A 22,027-nucleotide genomic window follows, 5' to 3' on the forward strand; every position below is an offset into this window, starting at 1 on the left:
CCATCTGCTGTACTTAGTACAAGCAGAGAAAAGATACGGTAGGCGATTCCCCTTTTGCAGCTCATTTCACTGCCAGTTCATCCCCTCACACAGCAGGAGAAACAGGACCGCAATTGCTTATTAAATGGTGCACAAAAAGAGCAATTAAATGCCTTTCTACTTCCACCCCGTGTTAACAAATACATATTCATACAGCCTTACGGTGTATGCTCTGGACCCCACATCTTCACAGTCAAATTTGGCCCTGAAATCACAGAGGTTATAAAATGTATAACAAGCAGCTTAACAAATGGCCTTAATTTATGAAACAGAATGTTCATTAGCCATGGTTAACTGAGATTTCTGAATGTTTTATTCTGTTTAATATGACCTGCTTCCTACCCAACTCCTGTATTTTTCAGGATGAGTGCCAGTTTTACAGCTGGAACAGTGATCTCACGTTCATGATTAATACACCTTGACTTCACTTCAAGTCACAATCCCGCAGCCCTGTTTTAGTTTTCCACATGATTCTTAAGGGAGCAAAAACTTGGAAATTCCTAGAACAGATCTGAAGAGCAGCTTGTTAAAATAACTGCCCATACCTGTTATCCCACTAGTAGGATCACATTACAAAAAAAAAAAAGTCCTGGTGAAGCTTGGGAGAATTCATGCTCTTCTGTAGTCTAGAAGAGAACACTGGAGATCTAGTGTTCATCTAGCAGCTAGAGATGCCCCTCTTAAACTGAAACGACACACAGTTGAATAATTTGTTTGTATTTCTTTGTATAAAAAGAATAGTTTTTATTGCATCTTATGGCTTACTGGGAATAATGTAAAATTTTAAACTCCTGCATAATACATTTAGGCACGGGTATCTGAATCTTAGAATTAGCTCTATAGCTACTAAGGGACTGTTCAGGTTAGGTCAAATCTCTGTATAATGTTGCAAAACATCAAAGAGCATGTTTAATATCTGACTTTAATATAATGTTACATAAACTTTATGGCCTTTCTTATTTCAGGTGGGTAACAGATGACCACTAAAAAATGTTTTACTGCTTTATAATAACCATCTTATAAATTTTCTTTGTTATTTTTTTCCTAAAAGAAAGATTTTTATTATCTTTTATTTTATCATATTCCTATTATTTAATGCCCGGCAAAAAAGAAAAAAGACATTTTTAGACAAAAGTAGACAACCAGCAGAGTTACTCACTTATTTTCAGCATTTCTTTGAGCTAAGTATTGAGTACTTCTAATTTCTTCTATTATTCTTCTCCCATTAAAAAACTGTGCCAAATCAAAGACAGCAGGAAATACACTTATTTTACTTAGCATTAATTTCTATGAAAAGCTGTTCCTTCAAATTAAATGTTCCTAGGATTCTGAAGTCCTGATGACCAATTCATTCCTACATGTGAGCTGACCACTACCGCTTCAGCTAACCACAATAAATGACTAATTTCATTAGGTTTCCTGTTATTCACATGCTCAATTTACAAGAATTTAATCACGTTTATAAAGGCAGCGTGACATAAGCGAATACTTAAATACTCTGCTAAACACAAATGAACTCATGTATTAAACGAAGTATGTTATGGTTGAAAACTGAAGAAATTGTTTATGAAACTTTGATACATTTTTGCAGTACAAAGACCCTATTTTTTCCTGTCCTAATCCTACAACCTTCTTCTGCCACTGAATCATATCTTTTATTAAAAGATACTATTTTAAAATAGCAACAAAAATACTGTCACGGAATAAGGTATAATTCAAAAAAAGCATAACGACTGGAAGTGCTGAAGGTAAGTAAAAACACATTACTTCAACCATATTGCTTAGAGAACTGTCCTGCATTGCTTCTGCGGTTACTCAGGGTTGGCATCGTGACAACTTACACCATATGTTTTTTTCTTCCCTTGTCGAAAGTGAATCTTTCTGTCGAAGAGCAGCTGTTCTAAATTATCACATCAAATTTTAACCTTACAGTAGACAAACACTGAACCCACAGATTCACGATAGTGAAATAATTCTCCTCCTTGACCTGTAATGGATTTGTCCTTGCTGAAGTCTACTTCTGCTTTAGCACAACAGAGATGCCAACTGTTATGGTACACATCATGGATAGGTACTTAAAGGTGAATCCCCACAGTCTGGACAATGAACTTCTTGGTTGTTGGGTTGTTTTGTTTTTTTTTTTCCTAAAAAGATCATGTGAAGTCCAGGTTATAACACTCATGTTATCAAGAATACAACACAACATGAATGAAAAGAAAAGTAGAGATTAGGAACACAATTAGTCTTTCCATTTGTAATCCAAAGAAACAGACAATTTCAATACTTTCACAAACTAAGTCAGGTATGTCCAACTCACAGCCTGGCTCAGCTAACACAGCAGCTGCCCTCTGCCCTAAATCATCATGGTGGTGGCTCTGGCCCACCAAGCAGCCCAGCCCAGTCCCTCAGCACCAACCAAACATCAGTGTACTGCTAACCCTACCTGGATTGAATTCAGGGCAAGGGGTGCAGCACAGCACCAGCTCAAGTGGTGGCAAATAACGTTACGCATTTTGATACGCTGGCTAAACGCAGTCCTGTGAACAGAGAAGAACATGCAGCCCTGCCTTCTGTTGGAGGGTAGTGATGAAGTTTGAGAGTAGGTTTCAAGATTACAAAAAGAAAAATCACTTTTTTCATTTGTGACCCCATTTTCAGCCATCATAGTTAGATTACCTGTAAATTTTCAAATGGGATGTACAGATTCGCAATCAAAAATTCGATCATGTCTCTTTCCCAGACTTTCATAAGCTCTCTTCCTAGTGAGAAATGTCCCTCACCTCACAGTCATGCCTTATTCAGATGATCACTTTTTAGCAGTACATACATTTGTGAACACCTGTTTTCAAGGATGAAGTATAAGATTAAGATTTCATCAAAAATCTCTGATGAACACTTTGAGAACTCACTAAGAATGGCTACCGCTGCCATCAAACCAGATTAACACATTAGTTTCACAAAAACAAGGTCAAATACTTCACTACTTTTATGCTTTTGTTGCTCACTTTTAAAATATTTTAATTAAAAAGAAAACCTTAAAATAAATTTTACTTATATACATTAACTATATTACACGTGGCTGCTCTGAAAGTAATGCCTCCCATTTTATTATGTTGGTCCATGTCAACATCCCCTAACAAAAGGGGATGTCGGTAGCAGCATAGTAATAGAGGTTGAACCTTCCCACCCATATTTTGTTACCTTTTGTTGCCATGTGACAGATGGCAGCAGAGGGGCATTCCAACAAAATAGCATCTGACATAGAAGTGTGGATGAAGCAAAGGTGGGTCACTGAATTGCTCCATACAGAAGAAATGGCACCCATTGACATTCATTAACCCTTGCTGAACGTTAATGGAGATCAAACAGTAGATGTGAGCACACTGAAGCAGTGGGTGGTGCATTTCAGCAGCAGTGACAGCAACAGTGGTCACATCTGCTCATGCAGATTTTTACAAGTGTGGCATGCAGGCTCTTGTTCACCGCTGGCAAAAATGCATAGCTAATAGTGGTGACTATATTGAAAAAATAGTGTTTCATAGCTTTGAATTTGTTTTATTGAAGCATAACTGCGCTCTTTGGGTCTGCTGTTGTTTCTATTGAAATAAAATAGGAGGCATTAGTTTTCAAGCAACCTATGTGTAAGTGGCCCAAGACACCTTCTTCTTCATCCAATGTGGCCCAGGTGGTCAAAAGGCTGGAAATCCGTGGTCTAAGTGCTTCCAGTGAAGTCTGATATCAATTACTGGTTATTTAGATGTCTGCCAACAGTATGTTTTGACAACATGTGCTTCATGCTGAGGAGCAGCAGACATACATATATTCTTGTTTTCCTGTACTCATCTTTCAAGATGATTCTTACTTCAAGAGCATATTTGTTGAACGTTATCAAAACTTGCAGTTCTCACTACAATTGCTCTCTATTAAAGCCTAGTGCCAGCTGTCAGTTGTAATACAAACCCCTGTTAGCCTTTGTAAGCTCTACTCTGTAACTAACAAAGGATTGTCAAATAACTCTATGAACAGGCAGAGAAACCGATGGATAAGTGCATGCTCAATGACTTCACACTGACAATACAATCTTTGTGCTGCTCTAAGCTACGCTTCTATTCAAAGTCACCAAAGAAAGCACAAGTAAAATACATTCAGGATGGCTCTATTAATTTAGCTTTATATCTTTTTGAAAACATCCAAAGAAGCAAAACCATTAAAACAAAAAGGTTGCAGAAATGCCACCAACATCCCTTAGGATTCTCAGTGATAGAAATCAGTGACATACTTGCAGTAAAATCCTGTGCAACAATTCCATGGTAGCACGTAAGAATCACAGAATTAAGGTGGAAATTTCTGTGTTAAGAACAAATATATCACATATACTTATTAAACTGGGAACCCTGGATCTATACCCAGCATATACCAAAGTCTTATTTCATGGGGTTTTTTGCTGCTTGAAAAGCATGGATGTAATGCACTCTCAGGCACAGCAAGCACCAGCTCTAAAGAGATCTGCAAGAGATAAACAGTGCAACTGTACTGTCTTCAGTTGTGTTTTGCCAGTCACTAATGTTTGTGCAAGTATTTATTGAGCAAACATTTCCATTTCCAGACTAGTTTCAAATACACTCAGAAAATTCAATTCTGAAGTATGTACTGATGCAACATGCTAACATACTAGCATGGAATAACTTGGGGAAAAGTATTAAGAAGTTTTAAGGAAAACTTATGAGTTTTATTAAAAATGAATAAAGATATTTGCAAACATGCTTTTGTTTAAATATGTCTGCCACAACCCACAAGAAATGTAGTCAAGTTTCTTACGTAACTACAGAGCATCTGCATTTTAACTTGAGAACCTGCACAGCGTCATACCAAAAAATCTTGTTTTGAGTAATTGTAGAATGTTCTTTTTTTAATTACGGCCTGTTCAGGACATGTGACAAATATGTTCATAAACCACAACATTTTGCCCAAGTAATTTCAGTCTATGCTTATGATGAACAAATCGTGAGAATATTTTCCAGATTTGTAATAGAAAATATTACATAATAAGTTGGCTGCAATCTTTCTGAATATTTTATTCAGAGCAGAATTAATTTTGCCAATATGAAAAAATCATCTAGTTATCTCTCATGTAACTTTCTAAGAGTCAAATAAATTCTAAAGAGAAAGGTAAATCCTTCAACCATGTGCTCTGGTTATGTACTTATAGAATATAAAGTGAATGAAAACAATGAATATTTTACAAATAAATTTATAATTTATAGCTGCTGTCATTTTACATTTACTGGCTTGAAAGATTAAGACTCCCTTTCTTAAAAAAAAACCCTTAAAATTGAAAACATACTTCAAATTTAAGGAAAAAAACGTACCTCAAAGCTCTTCTTTAAAAAACAGGAATTCATAAGCTTTTTCAGATTTCACATAAAAGAACTACTAAGAGTTTTCATTCCTTATATGACATAATCGCTGTACGATCAGTTCCTATACTTTATTTAACATAATTGTTCCTACGCAGTTTAAAACTTAAAATCACACGCTTCTGAAGTACAAGCAACACATCCTGAGTCACTTTGCTATTTCCAAGGGAAAATGTTATCGTCTCCGCAGATGCAGCAAGCATGTGTGCCTTCCGTCTGTTTTCACTTGCACAAAGCTAAACAGTTCCTCACAGTACCTTTTTTTCTCCTTACATGTCAAGTTTTTATCTACTGCTATAAGCAATTGAAATGTTTATTTACTAATTCAAAGACAAAATGATTATTAAAAGAATAACCAAGAAAAGAGGAATGTTTTCCATCCTAAGTATTAATGATGCTTTACATACTTTTTCAAGTGCAGTACCCATTCTAGTGAAAAGAATTAAGCAACGAATGTAATGGTTTGGATTTAGCAGCCACAGATGGCATTCCTTTCGTATCACCAGAAACTCACAGAGAGAGAAATATGATTTGGGATATATATACACAACCTAAAGCACTGAATAATTTAGTGTTAGTTGAGATTTCGTGGAGTCTTTTTTTCAATAACCAGGCACGCTTCACCTCTCTCTCCCTCCCTCACCCCTTGCTCCCTTTCCTCCAATTCAGCCCACATGATTAATTGCTAAAAATGATGTACACCGGGAAGGGACCATCAGATTAAAACCTCTCTTTTTCTTCTGGCTTTGTTATAGACAATGTATCAGTCACTTGAGGTTAAACTTACGATTTTATTATATAGCATCATGAGAAAATGTACAATTCAGATCTACTGGAGTTCCAGCAACTAAAATTTAGAACTAACCACTGACATGGTAGTGTGCTGAAAACATAATTCAATGCTTAGTGAGCCATTCCTTTCAGGCACACCAATTTTACCTTCCACTTGATGGTGAGTCACAAAGACTTTTTCAGTGAAAGCCTCACCTATCAGCAGTACTCAAAAGAACATTCAAGCTCACAGCCCTATGTAGGTATATAATTGCCCACTGCATGTTTGCTAATTATATGATAATATCAGTGTAAAAAAGGTTCATGTCCAGCTAGGCTTTCTAAAGTGCATGAAATAAATCAACAACAGAATAGACACATTTGGGATGGAAGAGGTTTATTAGTCCAACCCTGCTAGTACAAGATTTCCTTTATCATCTGGTTACTGCTTTAGGAAAAAAAAAAAAAACATCTCCTGAAATGAGTCTTCCAATATTTCTCCAACCAAATTATTACAGAACTAACAGTAAAGACAATTTTTTCTAATGTTTATCCTATATTTACCCATTTGTTTTGATACTATTGCCCCAACTAGCCAACCTTCACATAATGAAGTCTGTTTCCTCCATCATTCAAAACCCAACAGAGCCTAGTGTCTCCACATACAAATAACTAACTGGACAGGTGATGTGAATGCTCCTTTCCAAACACTATGCCACTGCATAAGTTCTTTGTGTATTTGTAACTTGGATATTGCATGCCAGCCTCATTGTCCTTTTTATAAATGCTGCATTATTTTGAGTAGGTAAAGGGCAATCAAAATGGATAACTCAGTCAAAAAGGATAAGTATGGAAAAATTAGCTTGTCCTCCAAATAAGAAGGCACTAAAATAGACCTAGAGCTGGGAAAATACAGAGCAAGTAGCAGACAAGATAGATCAAGACTATCATTAATACCCAAGCTAAAAAGGCAACAGTTATTTTCTCACTATAAAAGGATATGGTAAATCTTATTTAAATGACTTTAAACTTAAGGCTTACACATAGCAAGAAGGTATGTTTTCCTACGCAAGACTAGCTATCACATTCGTGGGCATATAAACTTACAGACGCCCAAAATAAGTGAGTCAAAAAAGTAGACAAGTTAACAGGTGGCAAGATACTGGTTCCTATTAAATAGTATTTCTTACAAGACACATCTTAATACTGTGCAAGGAAAAAGCTGATTGGTAGAAGATGAAAGATGTACCCAGTAAAGCAGCGCTACGTACAGTTGTGTTTGTTTTTTTTCCCTCAAGAATCTGCTATTAGCCACTATCAGAGAAAGGACATTAAGGCAGATAAACCTTTGGATCTAATTCACTACGTTTTGTGGTTTTTTTTTTTTTTTTAATGGATAAAACGAAAAGATGAGTTACCCCTGTTGACTGGGGAACTGACAGAAGAATCTCGGAAAGAGTAACATTCACTGTGTAGTTCCAACCACATGTTATTTTCTAATTGAAACAAGTCAAAGCAGTAATTCTAACAGAGAAGATGCTATAAAGGATCAGGATGGCATGAAGACAATTTGGAAAAGATATTGTAAAGTTGTTCCTTTCAACAAGAACATATTAAAATATAATTTATTAGGATGACTATGAAGTATGTGTTAACAAAGCTTCAATAATGAATAGTAAACAATGGATTACAGGCATCATATTTAGTTAACTAATTATAACTAACATAGCCAACAGGAAAAAAAAAACTATGAAAAAATGGCTTTTCTAAAATGGTCCAAACGTAACATCTTCTCTAACTTCTATGAAGCCGCTTCCTCCAAAGTAATTAACAAGTGTAAAAATATTTGCTGTAATAGGTGTTAATTCTCATACCGTTAACTCACATAGATTATGAAAACCAGAATTCCTTAGGGAGAGGATAAACAATTAGCTTTGGATAAATCATTTTTCCACACACTCAGAACAGTGAGGATAAGTGTGGTAATGACAAAATGGGTCCCAATTCTTTAACAAGTCGGCTTCCTACTGCTGAGTAAGTTGTAAAATAGGGATTAGTTGGTAGGATCAGGAGCATAACAACAACCTAACCAACAAGAACCAAGATGCTTAATGAGCCTAGTAGTCCAGCCTAGGCTTTTCAGAGTCAAACATGGTTATGTTTGTATCACACCAATGACAAAAAAGGCTTGTGTCATTTGAGAGCATGACTATGCCTTCATAACTGCTCAAGAGAAACTGTTCTCAATGAAATCTAAATGGGCTGATGCCATACCATTAGGGTCCTTAATTTTAATCATCAGTGATGATCTCCTGCTAATGCAAAATAATACTGCTTCTGAAAACAACGTTCCAGAAGCAAACAAACAAAAATTAATTTCAAGAAATGAGATCAAGTAGTGATGGCCACTGCAAGTTAGTAAATGCTGCCGACCACTATGAAAATAAAAATTTCTATGTTGGTACTATTTCAAACTTTAACTGAACAATTTCTTTTTTCCCCAATAAGGCCTTCATTCCAGCCAATACTTGCAACACTACATTTTGGCTCTTCTTCAGACTGAACAGTCCTGATTGCATTGCTCTCCTTGATTGTGACTGAAAAACCACAAGACCCAGCCCAAAAGGGAGGAAAAAGAGAAAGAGTGAAGAAAGAAAGAAAAAGATAGATGCAGGAGTGAACATCAGCCTGAGGTTAGAACATATGTTTAAAACTGAACTCTTTTTCTGAACAATTCAACTCCTGCTGGATTACAGATGCAAACAAATCAGAGGTTTTGGGTTACTGACTGCTTTTAGAGTATCACTTCAATCACATCACACCAACAATATTTGATAAATATGACTTCCAATAAAAGTTAGCAGAACATTATATGTTAAATCAGAATAAACCAGAATGACCTGTCACTACTGCTAATGGTTTCATCATGCATCGCTCTCTTGATCAGTGGTTGGTGAGCAAGTGGAGGTAAAAAAAAAAAAAAAAAGTATTTCAATGGCCTGATTTTATGTCTTCAAAATCATGCATGATACACCCATATATGTCCCTGGTAACCCACTATTACTCTATGCCATATACTCACTATTACCCTAATCTCTGGAAAGCTGAGTTTTCTATGTCTAGACTTCCCCAAGCACCTGAAAATCTGTTCTTAATCAAATGATTTATTTTATGTATTTTATTAAATTCCACTTGTTTGCTCATTTTCAGTCTGACACTTTCTGCAGTGATTGCCTTTTTGTGATCATGCGTAATTTAAATTCTAATCCAACAGCTTTCAACTATCCACAAGACAAAAGGTTTTGTAGTTAACAAGACTACATGCAGTAATTGGAAGAGTATTACCAACTTTCCAACATTTTTAGCTATAGGAGGCCTTAGCTGAGGCATTTCTGCACAATAAAATATCCTCTCCTCATTTTAGCTCTTAGCAGTACAGTTTAATTCGTTCTTAGTATCTGTATCTAAACGCAGAAAAACAAATACTCAACTCCTCACGTTATTCATATTCAGAGCAAAAACAAAATCAAATCAAACACTGTTACTCCTCTCCTACAAATCTTACCTGTCCTGTTGTGAAAACGTCACCATAATCAGAGGAGTATGTTTTACAACTACACAGCTATACCTACTCTGGCTTGGTCAGACCCTAATAGCCCTCCAGCACTGCTATGTTTATATAAGATTGCCTTCAAACTAATGAGAAAGGAAAAAGCTTTTCTCAGCCAGGTTCAAAATAGTAAAATATCAATAGCTTTGAAATTTCTGCTCTTATGGATACATGCATATCTGCATACATACCTTCACATCACACCACACAATAAACATCTCAGCTGCTACTCCCTCTATCTATGACCTTTCCAGATATTTACATTTAACTTCTACTCATTTACTTAAGTAAGACAATTTAACAGAGCCAGGCTCTGTGAAATGAGGTTAAAATTTTAACTAGTCAAAAAAATCCACACCATGTTTCTGTAAAAAGCAAAACATAGACCACCAGTCTTTTGATTAATATTTGAAGTTGGATAAATACATTATGTATTTTTATAACATCTGAAAGAGCATTTCTGGGAAAAAAAAAAAAAAAAAAAAATCAACATCTCTGGTGTAAGTCTCTGTTCTTGGGAGCATTCACATAACCACAGTTTGCAGAAATCAATAAGTATGAAGAAAGTGATTTTGAGTTGAATACACGAGCATTTCCATGAAAATGCAATTTTGATATTCAAACATTAATTTTCCAAATGCATCTGCATTTAGGTACTACACCACTGCCTGAACAAATTGTATATATTTTTTTCTGATCAACCCCAACTAATCAGCGCAGCTCAGCAGTAGATATTAACTACTTATACATTCAGACACAAAGTTAAGAAACACTCACAGAAAAACCCAACATATTCCAACATAACAAACGCATTTGAGAAAGGTATAATCTACCAAAAGAAATTCCAAGAGTGGTAAGAGAAACTACACTTGCTACATAATGTATCAGCTAAAAATCAATGTTTTAACCTTGTCAAATATTTCAAAATTAAATTACATTATTTACACAGACCAAATAAGCCTCATTTCCATGGCAATTTTATGGACTAATTTATTTCTCTCAAGAGTTTGCAGAAAATTAACATGACCCAATACACAGAGTAGGGACATAAAGGGAAAGCCCTGTTAATAATTGAGCTATGAACATGGAGTGCATCGTTACCTTGGCACGCAAAGCCTCTTTCTTCATAGCCAGCATTACACAAGCACTTCCCTATGGGCACTAGCCATTCTCCTTCCGTGCTGCAGTACATCTTGGGTGGCTCTTCCTCCTTGGAATGATTGACACAAGAACCCCGCACCTCCACCAGGGACTGGGAGTCCATAGGAACTGTATCTGGAAACATGGCGAGGTTCTTGACAGTGAAAGGGCACTTCTTGAAGTACACTCGCACCGAGACTAAGGCAACACATGCACCTACATCTTGGAAAGCCAAGTAAAAGCCCTTCTTGCTAACAGGTCCCACCTCGCGGACTTCTGTATTCAGCTTGAGAATCCGGTCCCCAAGATCCATCTGGGTGAAGCTCTCATCAGCTGCAATGGTGTCAATCTTTGTAAATTGGTGCTCTCTGAACTTTGCCAAATGGTCATCATCGGATTCCATGTAATACAGATTGAAAGTCTCTTTGCAAGTGCCCAGAACTAGAGGGATACTATTGCAGTCCCTCAAGGTAAATTTGAGCTCCACGTATATCTTCTGTGCTGAATTGCGTGGAATCCAGTTTGTTCGCAGCCAATTGTTTTGACTGTGATCCATAACATTGCACACTTGGTAAGTTCTGATTGGAGTATAATGCTCATCAACACCACTAATCTCTTCCCACTAGAGAAAAAGAAGAGAAAGAAAAAAAGGAAATTTTGAGATTAACGAGCATACCAGTAAAAAACACGTTTAGAGACAAATACAGCTAAAAGCGAAAGTCGAAGTATCTGATCATACTTCAGACATCAATAAAAAGTCTGGCTGAACTTGCACTTAATATTTTTCTATAAAAACAAACATTCAGTAAGCGGAGAACTCATTCTTAAGAAGTCACTTTTTAGCAAGTTATTATGTGTCATGAAAGAGGTACTACAGCTGTTTTACACTATTAAAATCTGGTTTCTTAGGCTATATGCAGAGATGTCCCTTTGATCATGATTCAAATGTGTCCTTATTACAACCACACACCTCAAACAGAGGGTCCTCACTACAACCACATTTGCACTGTTAGAATCAAGCTGTACTTCAAATATTAAGCAAGATTCAAAGTTCAGCTAGCATTTAAAAAAAAAAAAAAAAAGGCAGCCCACTGGCTACAGCTGAAATTACATTTAGTCAGAATAAAATGTTACAAGCTTTATATTTCAGACATATCTCAGGCAAGATCAACTGTTTTAAGTTGTAACGTAAGGAAACAGAGCTCAGCTTAGCCTAGTTTCCAGTTCTCAAAAATTAATGCAAACTTACCTTCAGAATCTTAGTAATTAAGTTCTTCTGTATGCTCTACAGCCTATGTCTCTAAAATACTTTTTGAAAAATACATTATTATTGTTTTGAAGCTGAGAAGCTTACTTGACACAGAAAAGGAAAGAATGAGTTTTCTATCTGTGAATTACTCATGGACCAGTCCTACCTGGTTTCTGAAGTCTCTTACTGAACAGAACTATTTGCCACTCATGGGAAAATATGAAATCCTACAGGTGTAATTACAAGTAAGCATTTATTATTAAGTCATTCACCATACAAAACTGAGTTACTTAAAAGCATTTTTTTCCAGCTTTCTCCCTGAATGGATGACTATGACCACTTGTTTGTTTGTTTTGTTTTTTAGGGACATTGTTCTTCAACATCTGTTCATAGAAAAAATTGGCAGCCATTCTATATTGCATGTCATATCATAAAATGAAGAAGCCTTAACACCGGAGTACTAGAATTAAAATACTTCTTACTATGACCAGTACCTATGGCAGGATCATAGCATCATAAAGGCAGAAAGCCCTTCCCTCCCCTCCCCCCCCGTCTAGTCCAACACTCGGCTCAAGCAGGGTCATTTGGAACAGACTGCTTATGATTGCATCCACTCAAGTTTTTGAACGCCTTCAAGGTAGACACTCCACAACCTCTCTGAGCAGCCTGTATCAGTATTCAGTTGTGCCCAGAGTAAAATTTTTTTTTTTTTTTTTTTTAATGCCTAAATGGGATTTACTATATTTCAGCATCTATCCACTGCTTCTCACCTCTTGCTGGGCACTGGAGGAAGAGTCTGGTTCCACAGCTTTTGTGCATTGCCATCGGTCACCTACCTATACACACTGCCAAGATCTCACTGAGCCTCATGATCAATGTTCTATTCTTAAAACTTGATTACACAGACCAAAAAGCTAAACTCCCATAATGATAATAAATCATATTCTAATGGAGCATATGCTAGCACAACAACAATTGAAATCCTTGCTTCCCTGTTAACCACATACATCCTTTAGGGAAAAAAAAAAAACAAAAAAAAAAAACCAACAACAACAAAACACGCAGCACAAATGTTGTTCCACAGCAGTAATGCAGTGTAGCTGGAGAGCAACAGAGCTTAAAACTGAGCTACTGCTTGGTAGAAGTACTAGAGTGAGATGTGAAGTAGACAGAAATACTTTTGAGAAATCACTGCCATCCTCAGGGAAAGCACACAAAGATTAATTTCTTCCACGAAAGCATTTTCCCTCAAAAATCACGTCACATCAATGCTATACTTAAGGTCTCAGTTCAACATTCATTTTATGTAGGCACCTTTTGCTGACGGATCTACATATACTGCAGAGAAAACATTCAGAAAAAATGCAGCCATATCATAGTAATATCTGAGTGTGCTCAGTTCCAATTCAAGGAGGTCTGGGAATAACTACCCACAGTGTAGAGGGTGCAGAGCTGATCTGCACAATGAAATTGTCCACACACCCCTGAAGATGTGACTTTAAAAAATGTTATTAAACCAGTAGATAAAAGCAGTATAAATACTCTCCCTTTAATTGAAACAAAGTTTATTTTAGTTCACTATATTGAGCTGACTATACACAAGTTTTATCTCTTCCTGACTAGTTCAGCAGAGTTAAAAATCACAGCCTCTGCATAAGCATACAGCAGCTAAAACACAGCAGCCTACATTAAGCCGAAGAGCCAGCAGCACAGGGACTGTGGGTCAAGGTTACCACACCGGCACCCATGGCCAACAGAACGTGCACCATGCCCAAGCTGCCCAAGCTCTTGCCAGGCTTTCAGCCTCTGCTAAGTTCACAAAGCTCAATGTGGGACCTTCCCCAATCATTTACCCTTATCCCTGTGCAGGTACAGCCCCTGAGCCAGCAATGGTGCAAAAAAGCCATTTGGATGCCATTGTCACCTCCCACAAAGCTGGATATATCTACTTAACTGTCTGGATTAATACAAAGTGATTTACAAAGTTCATCTACTAGATGAAACTTGACAAGATTACAAAAAAAGCATTTTATGGACATTTAAAACAGCTCACACTGACTCATAAGTGATCATCTTATTCTCTCTTCCATGTAATTTCTCACCATTTCAACATATTTTACACATCCAGTGAGATCCAGATGTTTTTCTTTTGGAAAAGTCTGACTGCAATTTGTTCATAGCTTTCTTATTTGGCGTGCCTATGCAGGCAGCTGAATTGCTTGACAAAGGGAATGTCACATCTATGTTCTTTATCTACAGGTTGCAATGCACAATTATCACTCCATTAATTTGTATGCAAACCAAATTGCTTGGAAACTACTGTAGATTGCCATATCATTGCCACTTACATACACAACAGGATTTCGAATCTATCATTGAATACTGAAGCACTACTGAAGGAAAGGCGCAATCTCAGATTGTGCTAACTTGACCAAATTATTTACACTGCCAAAAACCAATCAATATTGGAGCTAATGCTTTAGAAAGCACTAAGGTGAAAAATAACTCACTGAAATTCAGGAAGAATGCCTAAAATCAGAATATGAATCAAATTTGTGTAGATTGATGACTTCAGTAAGACTGATGATCAAATTATAGAAACAAGCAGTACTACATCTATGTCGCTCATACTTTACAACTATTCCCAGTAAACTACCACACTGCCATCCCCAAGTGATCTTAATTCTAAACAAACTATGGGTCTGAATTCCTCCTCATGACTTTTGGATACCTAAGGCAGGAGCCAGGAGACTGGCTCACAGCACAGAGAAATATCTGAGATCCTCAGTGAGAGGTTCTAACTCGCATGCTGAGATCACGCTGACTGACAGTAGTTGGGGCAGCAAGGATTTTTATTTTGAGAACATAGCTATAGCAGTAAGTGTTGGAAATCTGGTTTTGGTTGTGTTGGTTTTTTTTTAATTCTTTTCTTAAAAAAGAGAATGAAAAACTCCTAAGAACAGGGTTAGATTATTTTTTCAAAGCACTTCCGTAATCCAGGCAGTTGTATTCTCCCTGTGACTCCATTGGTAATCTGAGACTAACGATATTTACCTACAATTTTATTTTCTATTAAGAAATTTGTGTGTTATATTTGGCATGATTTGGTGCCACACCATTTTAAATAACATAACTCAGTGATTCTAACTGTGGCTAGATAGGAGCACATCTTGAACTACACACTCACTGTGTGCTCTGGAATACAGGCTGGGAGAACACTGCTGAGAAATCAGAAGAAACAACCTCATGTGAGCATCTTCATGAGGTAGGATACCCCAGTCCTGCAAAGCAAGTTATTTCTAAACAAATAAAATACAACTGATATTTTTCTTGTCGGTTGCCTTTCTCCCTCTGCAAGGTGTTCATATAAGCCACTGCAGAACCATCATTCATTCAAACTCTGCCCAAAAACACTTAACGTTCTAATACTGAAAACTGACCCCACTCTCATCTGCTGGCTTTTAGTATTCAGTGCAATTCCTCAGCCAGAAAAAACACCATCTTTATTACACCTTGCTTAGCAATGACAGAAAAGCATGCCTTCCCATGCACACACACTTTCTACCTTCTGCTACTCATTCAAGCAGTTCCCTTTCCAAAAGAAAAGTTCATTCCAATAGCAGTCTCATGTTTCAGATAGTGAAATGTTAAGAATTTACATGCACTAACAGAATACCAAAGACTAATAATGTCTTTATTTTATTTTATTTTATTTTTTAACTCCCTGACTGCCAGGCAATTACAATAAAAAGAGGTAATAACACATGACAGAATCAATGAAGCTCAACACATCCTACAGACCTATGTCTCATACTTGGTGCTCAACACAAACACTGGTGTCTAACAAAAGGTAAGAGTGAATAAAAGTATCTTCTTTGTTGGGAGCACTAAATGCACATACTCTCCTCTCCCTCCCTCTCTTTTCCTGCTGCTTATTTTCACAAATCTCATAGGAACTTCAGTCTCCAAAGAACTTAGCTTCCCCGGAAAGCTGTCAAAATTCACCTCTGGGCTCTAAAACCAGTAAGTGGCATCTTCTTCTTTCTTGTATACATACACACAAGTGCATGTTTATCTGTGTAGTTCCATTTCCCAGAGTTTATGCTAAGAAGACAAACACAGGCCACAGTGTTTAAAACCATAACATTAATGCAGACTCTGTGCATTTCTATTAAGTTTTAAGAGAAAAGTCTGTATTTTCAAGCAGAGAATCAAAACAGTCAAGTCAGGGTTTCACATAGTACACGGAACAATGAAATATTCTTAAACTTTATTACACACATTCAAATCCATCAAGTACTGAGATCAATGGTCAGCAAATACTTGAGACATGACGCTGTTTTATAATACTGTTTAGAAATGGTCTTTGCTTCAGTGAGTAATTTTACATGAAATTAATTAAAAAAAAAAAAAAACACAAGGAGGAAAGTTACAGCTGACAGGTCACAGAAAACCCTGGTGAGATTGAAGGTGATGTTTCCTAGAATCATAGAATGATCATAGAATGGTTTGTGCTGGAAGGGACCCTTAAGATCACCTAGTTCCAACCCCCCTGCTATAGGTGGGGACGCCTCCCACTAGATCAGGTTGCTCAAAGCCCCATCCAGCCCAGCCTTGAATGCTTCCAGAGAGGAGGCAACCACAACCTCTGCACAACCTGTTCCAGTGCCTCACCACCCTCACAGTAAATAATTTCTGATATCTAGTCTAAGTCTACCCTCTTCCAACTTAAAGCCGTATCCCCTCATCCTGTCACTTACATGCCCTTATTGAAAAGCCCTCCCCAGCTTTCTTGTAGGTAAGTTCCTGATGAAAAAGTATTTGCATAGTGTTTTGGTTTTGTTGTTGTTGTTGGTTTGTTTTTCCTCCAGAAAACAACTTAAAAGAGCAGATATATTAAATGTTAATACATCTTTGTCAAAAATAAGTTCATTTTTTGTTTTGGAAAAATCAAAGTGCTATCAATAAATATGTTCTTAAGCAAAAGAAATTCAGGTCCTATCACATCTTTGTCAAGATGATATTACAACAGATTTTTTTTAAGTATTTGTCACAGTAATACTTATGAATCCTTCAGTATTACACAGTACTGTTATTTATCTTAAGTGTAGGGAATTAATTCTGACATAAATCTTTCATTCTATTATTGCATCCAATGCTTGCCAAAGAATCCTTAATCCTGCTTTTGAGGGACATCAGCCATTAAGTCTGAGTATGAGCACTATCAGAGTTGAAATACTGAAATAAAACTTCACGCATCTCCTATGAAAGATGTCTTATGAGAGGCAAGGCTTTCAGAGGGGGCTGAAAACTGAAGAAATCCTTTTGGTTGAGGAAAAAAATTACAGTAACAAACCAAACCTATAAGCTCAGCCATTGCTACCACAGACATTTGTATCTTTAGAAAAGAACTCAAATGATCTTCAAGCCACTTCCTAACAGCTTTCTGCTTGTCGCCCTTCATAAAGAGAAAATATAATTCATGCTAGGTATGAAACGTCTGATGTACTTGATATCTTGACAACATAAAAGGTAAGAAAAAGAAAGGTGTTAGGCATGAGAATATTCACCATTCATCTAATTGAAAAACCTAACAAACAATAATCAAAGAAACAAACAAAAAAATCTGACAATTTGTTATGTGTTTGACCTAAAAATTCTTCATCATGATAAAAGGAAATTAGGTAATAAATAAGTACATATTTAAGTTAATATTTATCTTTCTGCGTTGCACATTATTCAGTATTCAGAACATTTATGCACTGCTGAAGCATACGTTTAGGAAATGCTATTAGAATTTAAAACTATATGGATAACATTTCCTTTAGTTTAATCCTTAGATCTACAGGCTTTTTTTTTTTTTTTTTAACTGTAACATTAAATACATCCATATTGAGATCATTAGGATAATCACACTTTATATGCATTGACCATGGCTCTAACATATTGTATGTGAAGTTCAGTAGAGTATGTATAGGAAAACTAAATTCTCAGCTCCTTGAAAGCAAAAAAAAAGTATTCACAGAGACTTCTACAGACAACAAGCAAACTGTGAGGAGCAAGGAAATCAATCAACATAAAAATTAGCATACATTTTAGAGTAGCTTGAAATTAGAAATAATATCCAAATAACAAATGGAATTTTCCTAAAGCACTGCAATGAAATTTAACTGAATAGAAACAGGAAGGAAGAGCTCTGAAAGCTTTTGCTTAAAAAATAAAAAAAAAAAAAAAAAAAACACACTCCACAGTGACCATATCGGAGAAGAATGCAGCCCAGACCAGCTCATCAGTATGAAAACACTGTCCTCATAACATCGCCGAAGGCACTGACACAAACCCCATAAATACCACTTAGCTGAGATCAGAGGAAAGATAATGATCAGATTTGGAAGTTTGATAAATTTGGGAAGCACCATAGTAATCTTCCTCTATGCTTTCAAAAATCAATGAAATTACCTGCTGGTAGCAGTGCTCTTCCACTGTTTTTAGTGCTACCAAAGTTGCAAACAAAGAATATACACAATGAAATTACCTTTGCTAAACATATAGATCTAAGCACAGACTTTGGTAAAATTTTTCTTAATGCTATTTTAAGGCTTTATCATTTTCCATTAATTAGTTATACTTGTTAAATGAAAAGGCTTCAGTGGGATACCAGGAAGAATGTAATGTTTCAAGGAAGCTGTTTTGGTGTAAAATTACATGCAAAAATATTCAATCTAAGATTCACTTCAGAAGTAGATTCATGTGTTATTCCCCCTTCTGCTCAGTTACATGCTATCCTTCACATTTGTGTGAGCAGATTACATATATCCGATGGCACAACACTGTAATTAGGAGATTTTGTTTGTAAACTCAAACAAAAAGCTAATTTTTCCTTATAACTAAGTAGAACAGTCTCACAATTATAACTAATTCTGACCAAAAAAACCCACTTTAATTTCTTGTCTGATGTGAGCTCAGGCGAAATGAGAAACTCCTTGAAAGTATCCACATATTACATTTGACCAACACAAATTCTATGCTAACAAAACAAACAAAATGTGTTCATTCATCTCACAGTAATGCCGAATAATGTTGAGTATCTTGCAAGTAGCATATTACAATGTATTCTAACACAATTTACATTTAGAAGGGATGTCAAGAGGATCAAGACAACTACTTCTTATTCTTCCTCCAATATTCTACTCTTTCCTGTCCTCCACTCAATCCCCATGAACAGCACAGATATTTTGCATATTTGTAGCCACCACAGAGCTAGCAAGAAGCTAAAGTAAAAAATGCCTCCATGTACTGCAAGGCAGCCCATCTGTCCTCACTGCAAACTGGGGGTTGACTGGAGATAATCAGTGCCCCATGATATGACCAGACAGAGTGAGGTGGAAAGGACCATCACTCCCTCCCTCTGCTACCTGCAGCACTGTCACAGTGGCCAGAATCTTTCAGCATACATAAGCCTCGTTTCTCCAAGGCATGACAAATACATATAGAATTTAGCACAAATCTCAACTCTGTTCTCTCAGCTGGTAAACAAACATACCAAAAATAGTGTTAGATACATTAATGCCTCCTTTGCTTTTCAAAATAACAAATATTACAGCAATTGGATTTAGAAAAGCGTGCAACACTAGTTGTCAATACCAAGCACTGACAGTCACATAGTATTTAAGAAAGTAAGAGCATACACACTATCATGGCAAAACTAGACTAATAATTAAAGCAAACTGCAGAAAGAGAAGGCATCTCTTTTTCCTCCATCTCTAATTGCTAGACAGCTGAGTACCTTGTCTTCAGAGTTGTGAGGACAGCTGATTCTCACCCTTCTGCAAGCAAAATTCCCTAAATCACAGTGAGGTTAAAGGGTCACTCAAATGAGAAAAGCATCTGACTTTACCCCTCTAACAGACAACTGAAGCCAGCACTCAAATGCAGGTTCAGAACTCGGGCAAGGAAAACCTTCATAACTTTATTTTCTCTCAACTTCTTGTCTCCTTGAGAAACAGACTTCAGTTTAATCTATTCTGCAAGTTAACAAGATCTTTTGAGTTCCTCACTTTGTAGTCCCATGGTTGAAATCTGTACTGAACTACCACTCCCAAACAAAGTCTCTCATCCACATACATCCCACAGACTAGGGAAGATTCACTCTACACATAGCTGTTTCTGGGATGGAAATAAACAGCTGTTTAGAACAATGAGTATTTCAGCAAGGAGAATTTTATCCCAGATGGAATTCACCCAAGACTGTGGACACAGCAATCTGGTGAAAAACTCTGTCTTAGGTGCAAAGTAGAGATGATTTTACACTTTATATTATACATAACACTTGTAGTTACACGGCTCCTGTTATCAATTAGGAAATATTAAGCATAAAAGCATTAGGTTCTCCACCATTACCCTCTGCTTCCCCTAAGGCACTGTGGATCTTGCCATGTACTGACAAGTCAGCTTTTACAGAGAAGTGACAGTGGACAAGCAATTCAAGAATAAAAGGAAACCAGATCTCCTCTGAACTATTATTTGCTGTCCAGGTAAATCTGAAGATAGCCCATGTCCACACTTAGGTTTCAGTTTTCTGATTTGTAGAATAGGAAGTAATTGAAAGGGAGATACAGTCAGATACTTGTAATAGTGATAATAATTCTTGAAAGATCTTTAAAACTTAAGTAATCTGTTATTTAGCCATGCTTTAGAGTATACCAACATCATTAAAGAAGCACTCATTCCTGTAGAGACGGTGACTATGTTTATTACTGTTTTAGTAACTACTTGAACTACAATAAGAGTGATCATGCCTATACATAAGAGCTGCACCAAAAGTAATGCCTCTTATTTTGTTTTTTGGTCCATGACATCAGAGGTGGATGTTGGTGGTATGGCAATAGAGGTTGAACTTTCTGACCAACGTTCCATTTTACATGCAGATCTTATAAGCGCAGCACGCAAGATTTGTTCATCACTGGTGAAAACACATAGCTAACAGTGGTGACTATGTTGAGGTGAGAATTTCCTCTATCAAGTAGTGTTATCGTGCTCTTTGTATCCAGAAGATAAATTGAAGGTATTACTTTTGGAGCAATTTCTATACTTCTTTTTTTTAAAGCACTAGAACATGGTTTCTGAAGCAGCAGCAAGTGGGAATTTTTAAACATGAAACCACTGCATGAATAGGAAAATACCACTGCAATAGTGGAAGTGAAAAATGTTTGTGGCACACAAACATTTAACAATTTACATTTTTAAAACAATCTCTGCCATTTCTTGATTTGAATTTACCGGAAAAATAATAAACACAAAAATATTTACATCAAAATGCACAGAACAGGTGCATAATGTATCATTTGTTTGGTACAGCCGGTCTTTCAAAACAATGTATTTTTACACAATGGCATTTCCTAAAGAAATCCCAAACCACTTCATGTTCTCCTGTTGTCATTAACAGAGCACTGACTGTACAGTGAAATTCAGTAGTGTTGTGCTCAATGTAACTGTAAAACATAGCAGCTGGCTGTATTAGAAATGGCATTCTTCCAGGTCTCAAATGTCTTATTTATATACAGTGGAATCCTGCCAGCTGTTTAATATTTAGGGCTAATAAATATAATTGGCAGTACTACTGCACAAGCACATGTAACACAAATACATACAAAACTACTTCTCAACAGAAAATCTGATTTGTTCTTCAGTGATTAAACCAAATTCAGAAGGAAAGTTCTGAGCAAATTTTACATAGCTTTTTTTTTTTTTCTTTTTCTTTAATCTGAACAATATTTGCTTGTTTTCTAAATACCAAACTAA

The 22,027-nt window shown here is 36.4% G+C and overlaps 1 protein-coding gene across 1 annotated transcript in view; it reads right to left on the bottom strand.

Moving 5' to 3' along the window:
• The window catches only part of EPHA3 (EPH receptor A3), a 217,085-nt gene that overhangs the window by 135,897 nt on the left and 59,161 nt on the right, over window positions 1-22,027 (bottom strand). The window contains exon 3 of the mRNA XM_042867169.1: window positions 10,939-11,599. Coding sequence (XP_042723103.1) covers window positions 10,939-11,533 — 595 coding nt within the window. The 5' untranslated portion in view covers window positions 11,534-11,599. The remainder of the gene's footprint in view (window positions 1-10,938; window positions 11,600-22,027) is intronic.

This window comes from Lagopus leucura, unplaced genomic scaffold (assembly GCF_019238085.1).
Source record: "Lagopus leucura isolate 7727_CA_CO unplaced genomic scaffold, USGS_WTPT01 Super-Scaffold_100001, whole genome shotgun sequence".
NCBI lineage: Eukaryota > Metazoa > Chordata > Aves > Galliformes > Phasianidae > Lagopus > Lagopus leucura.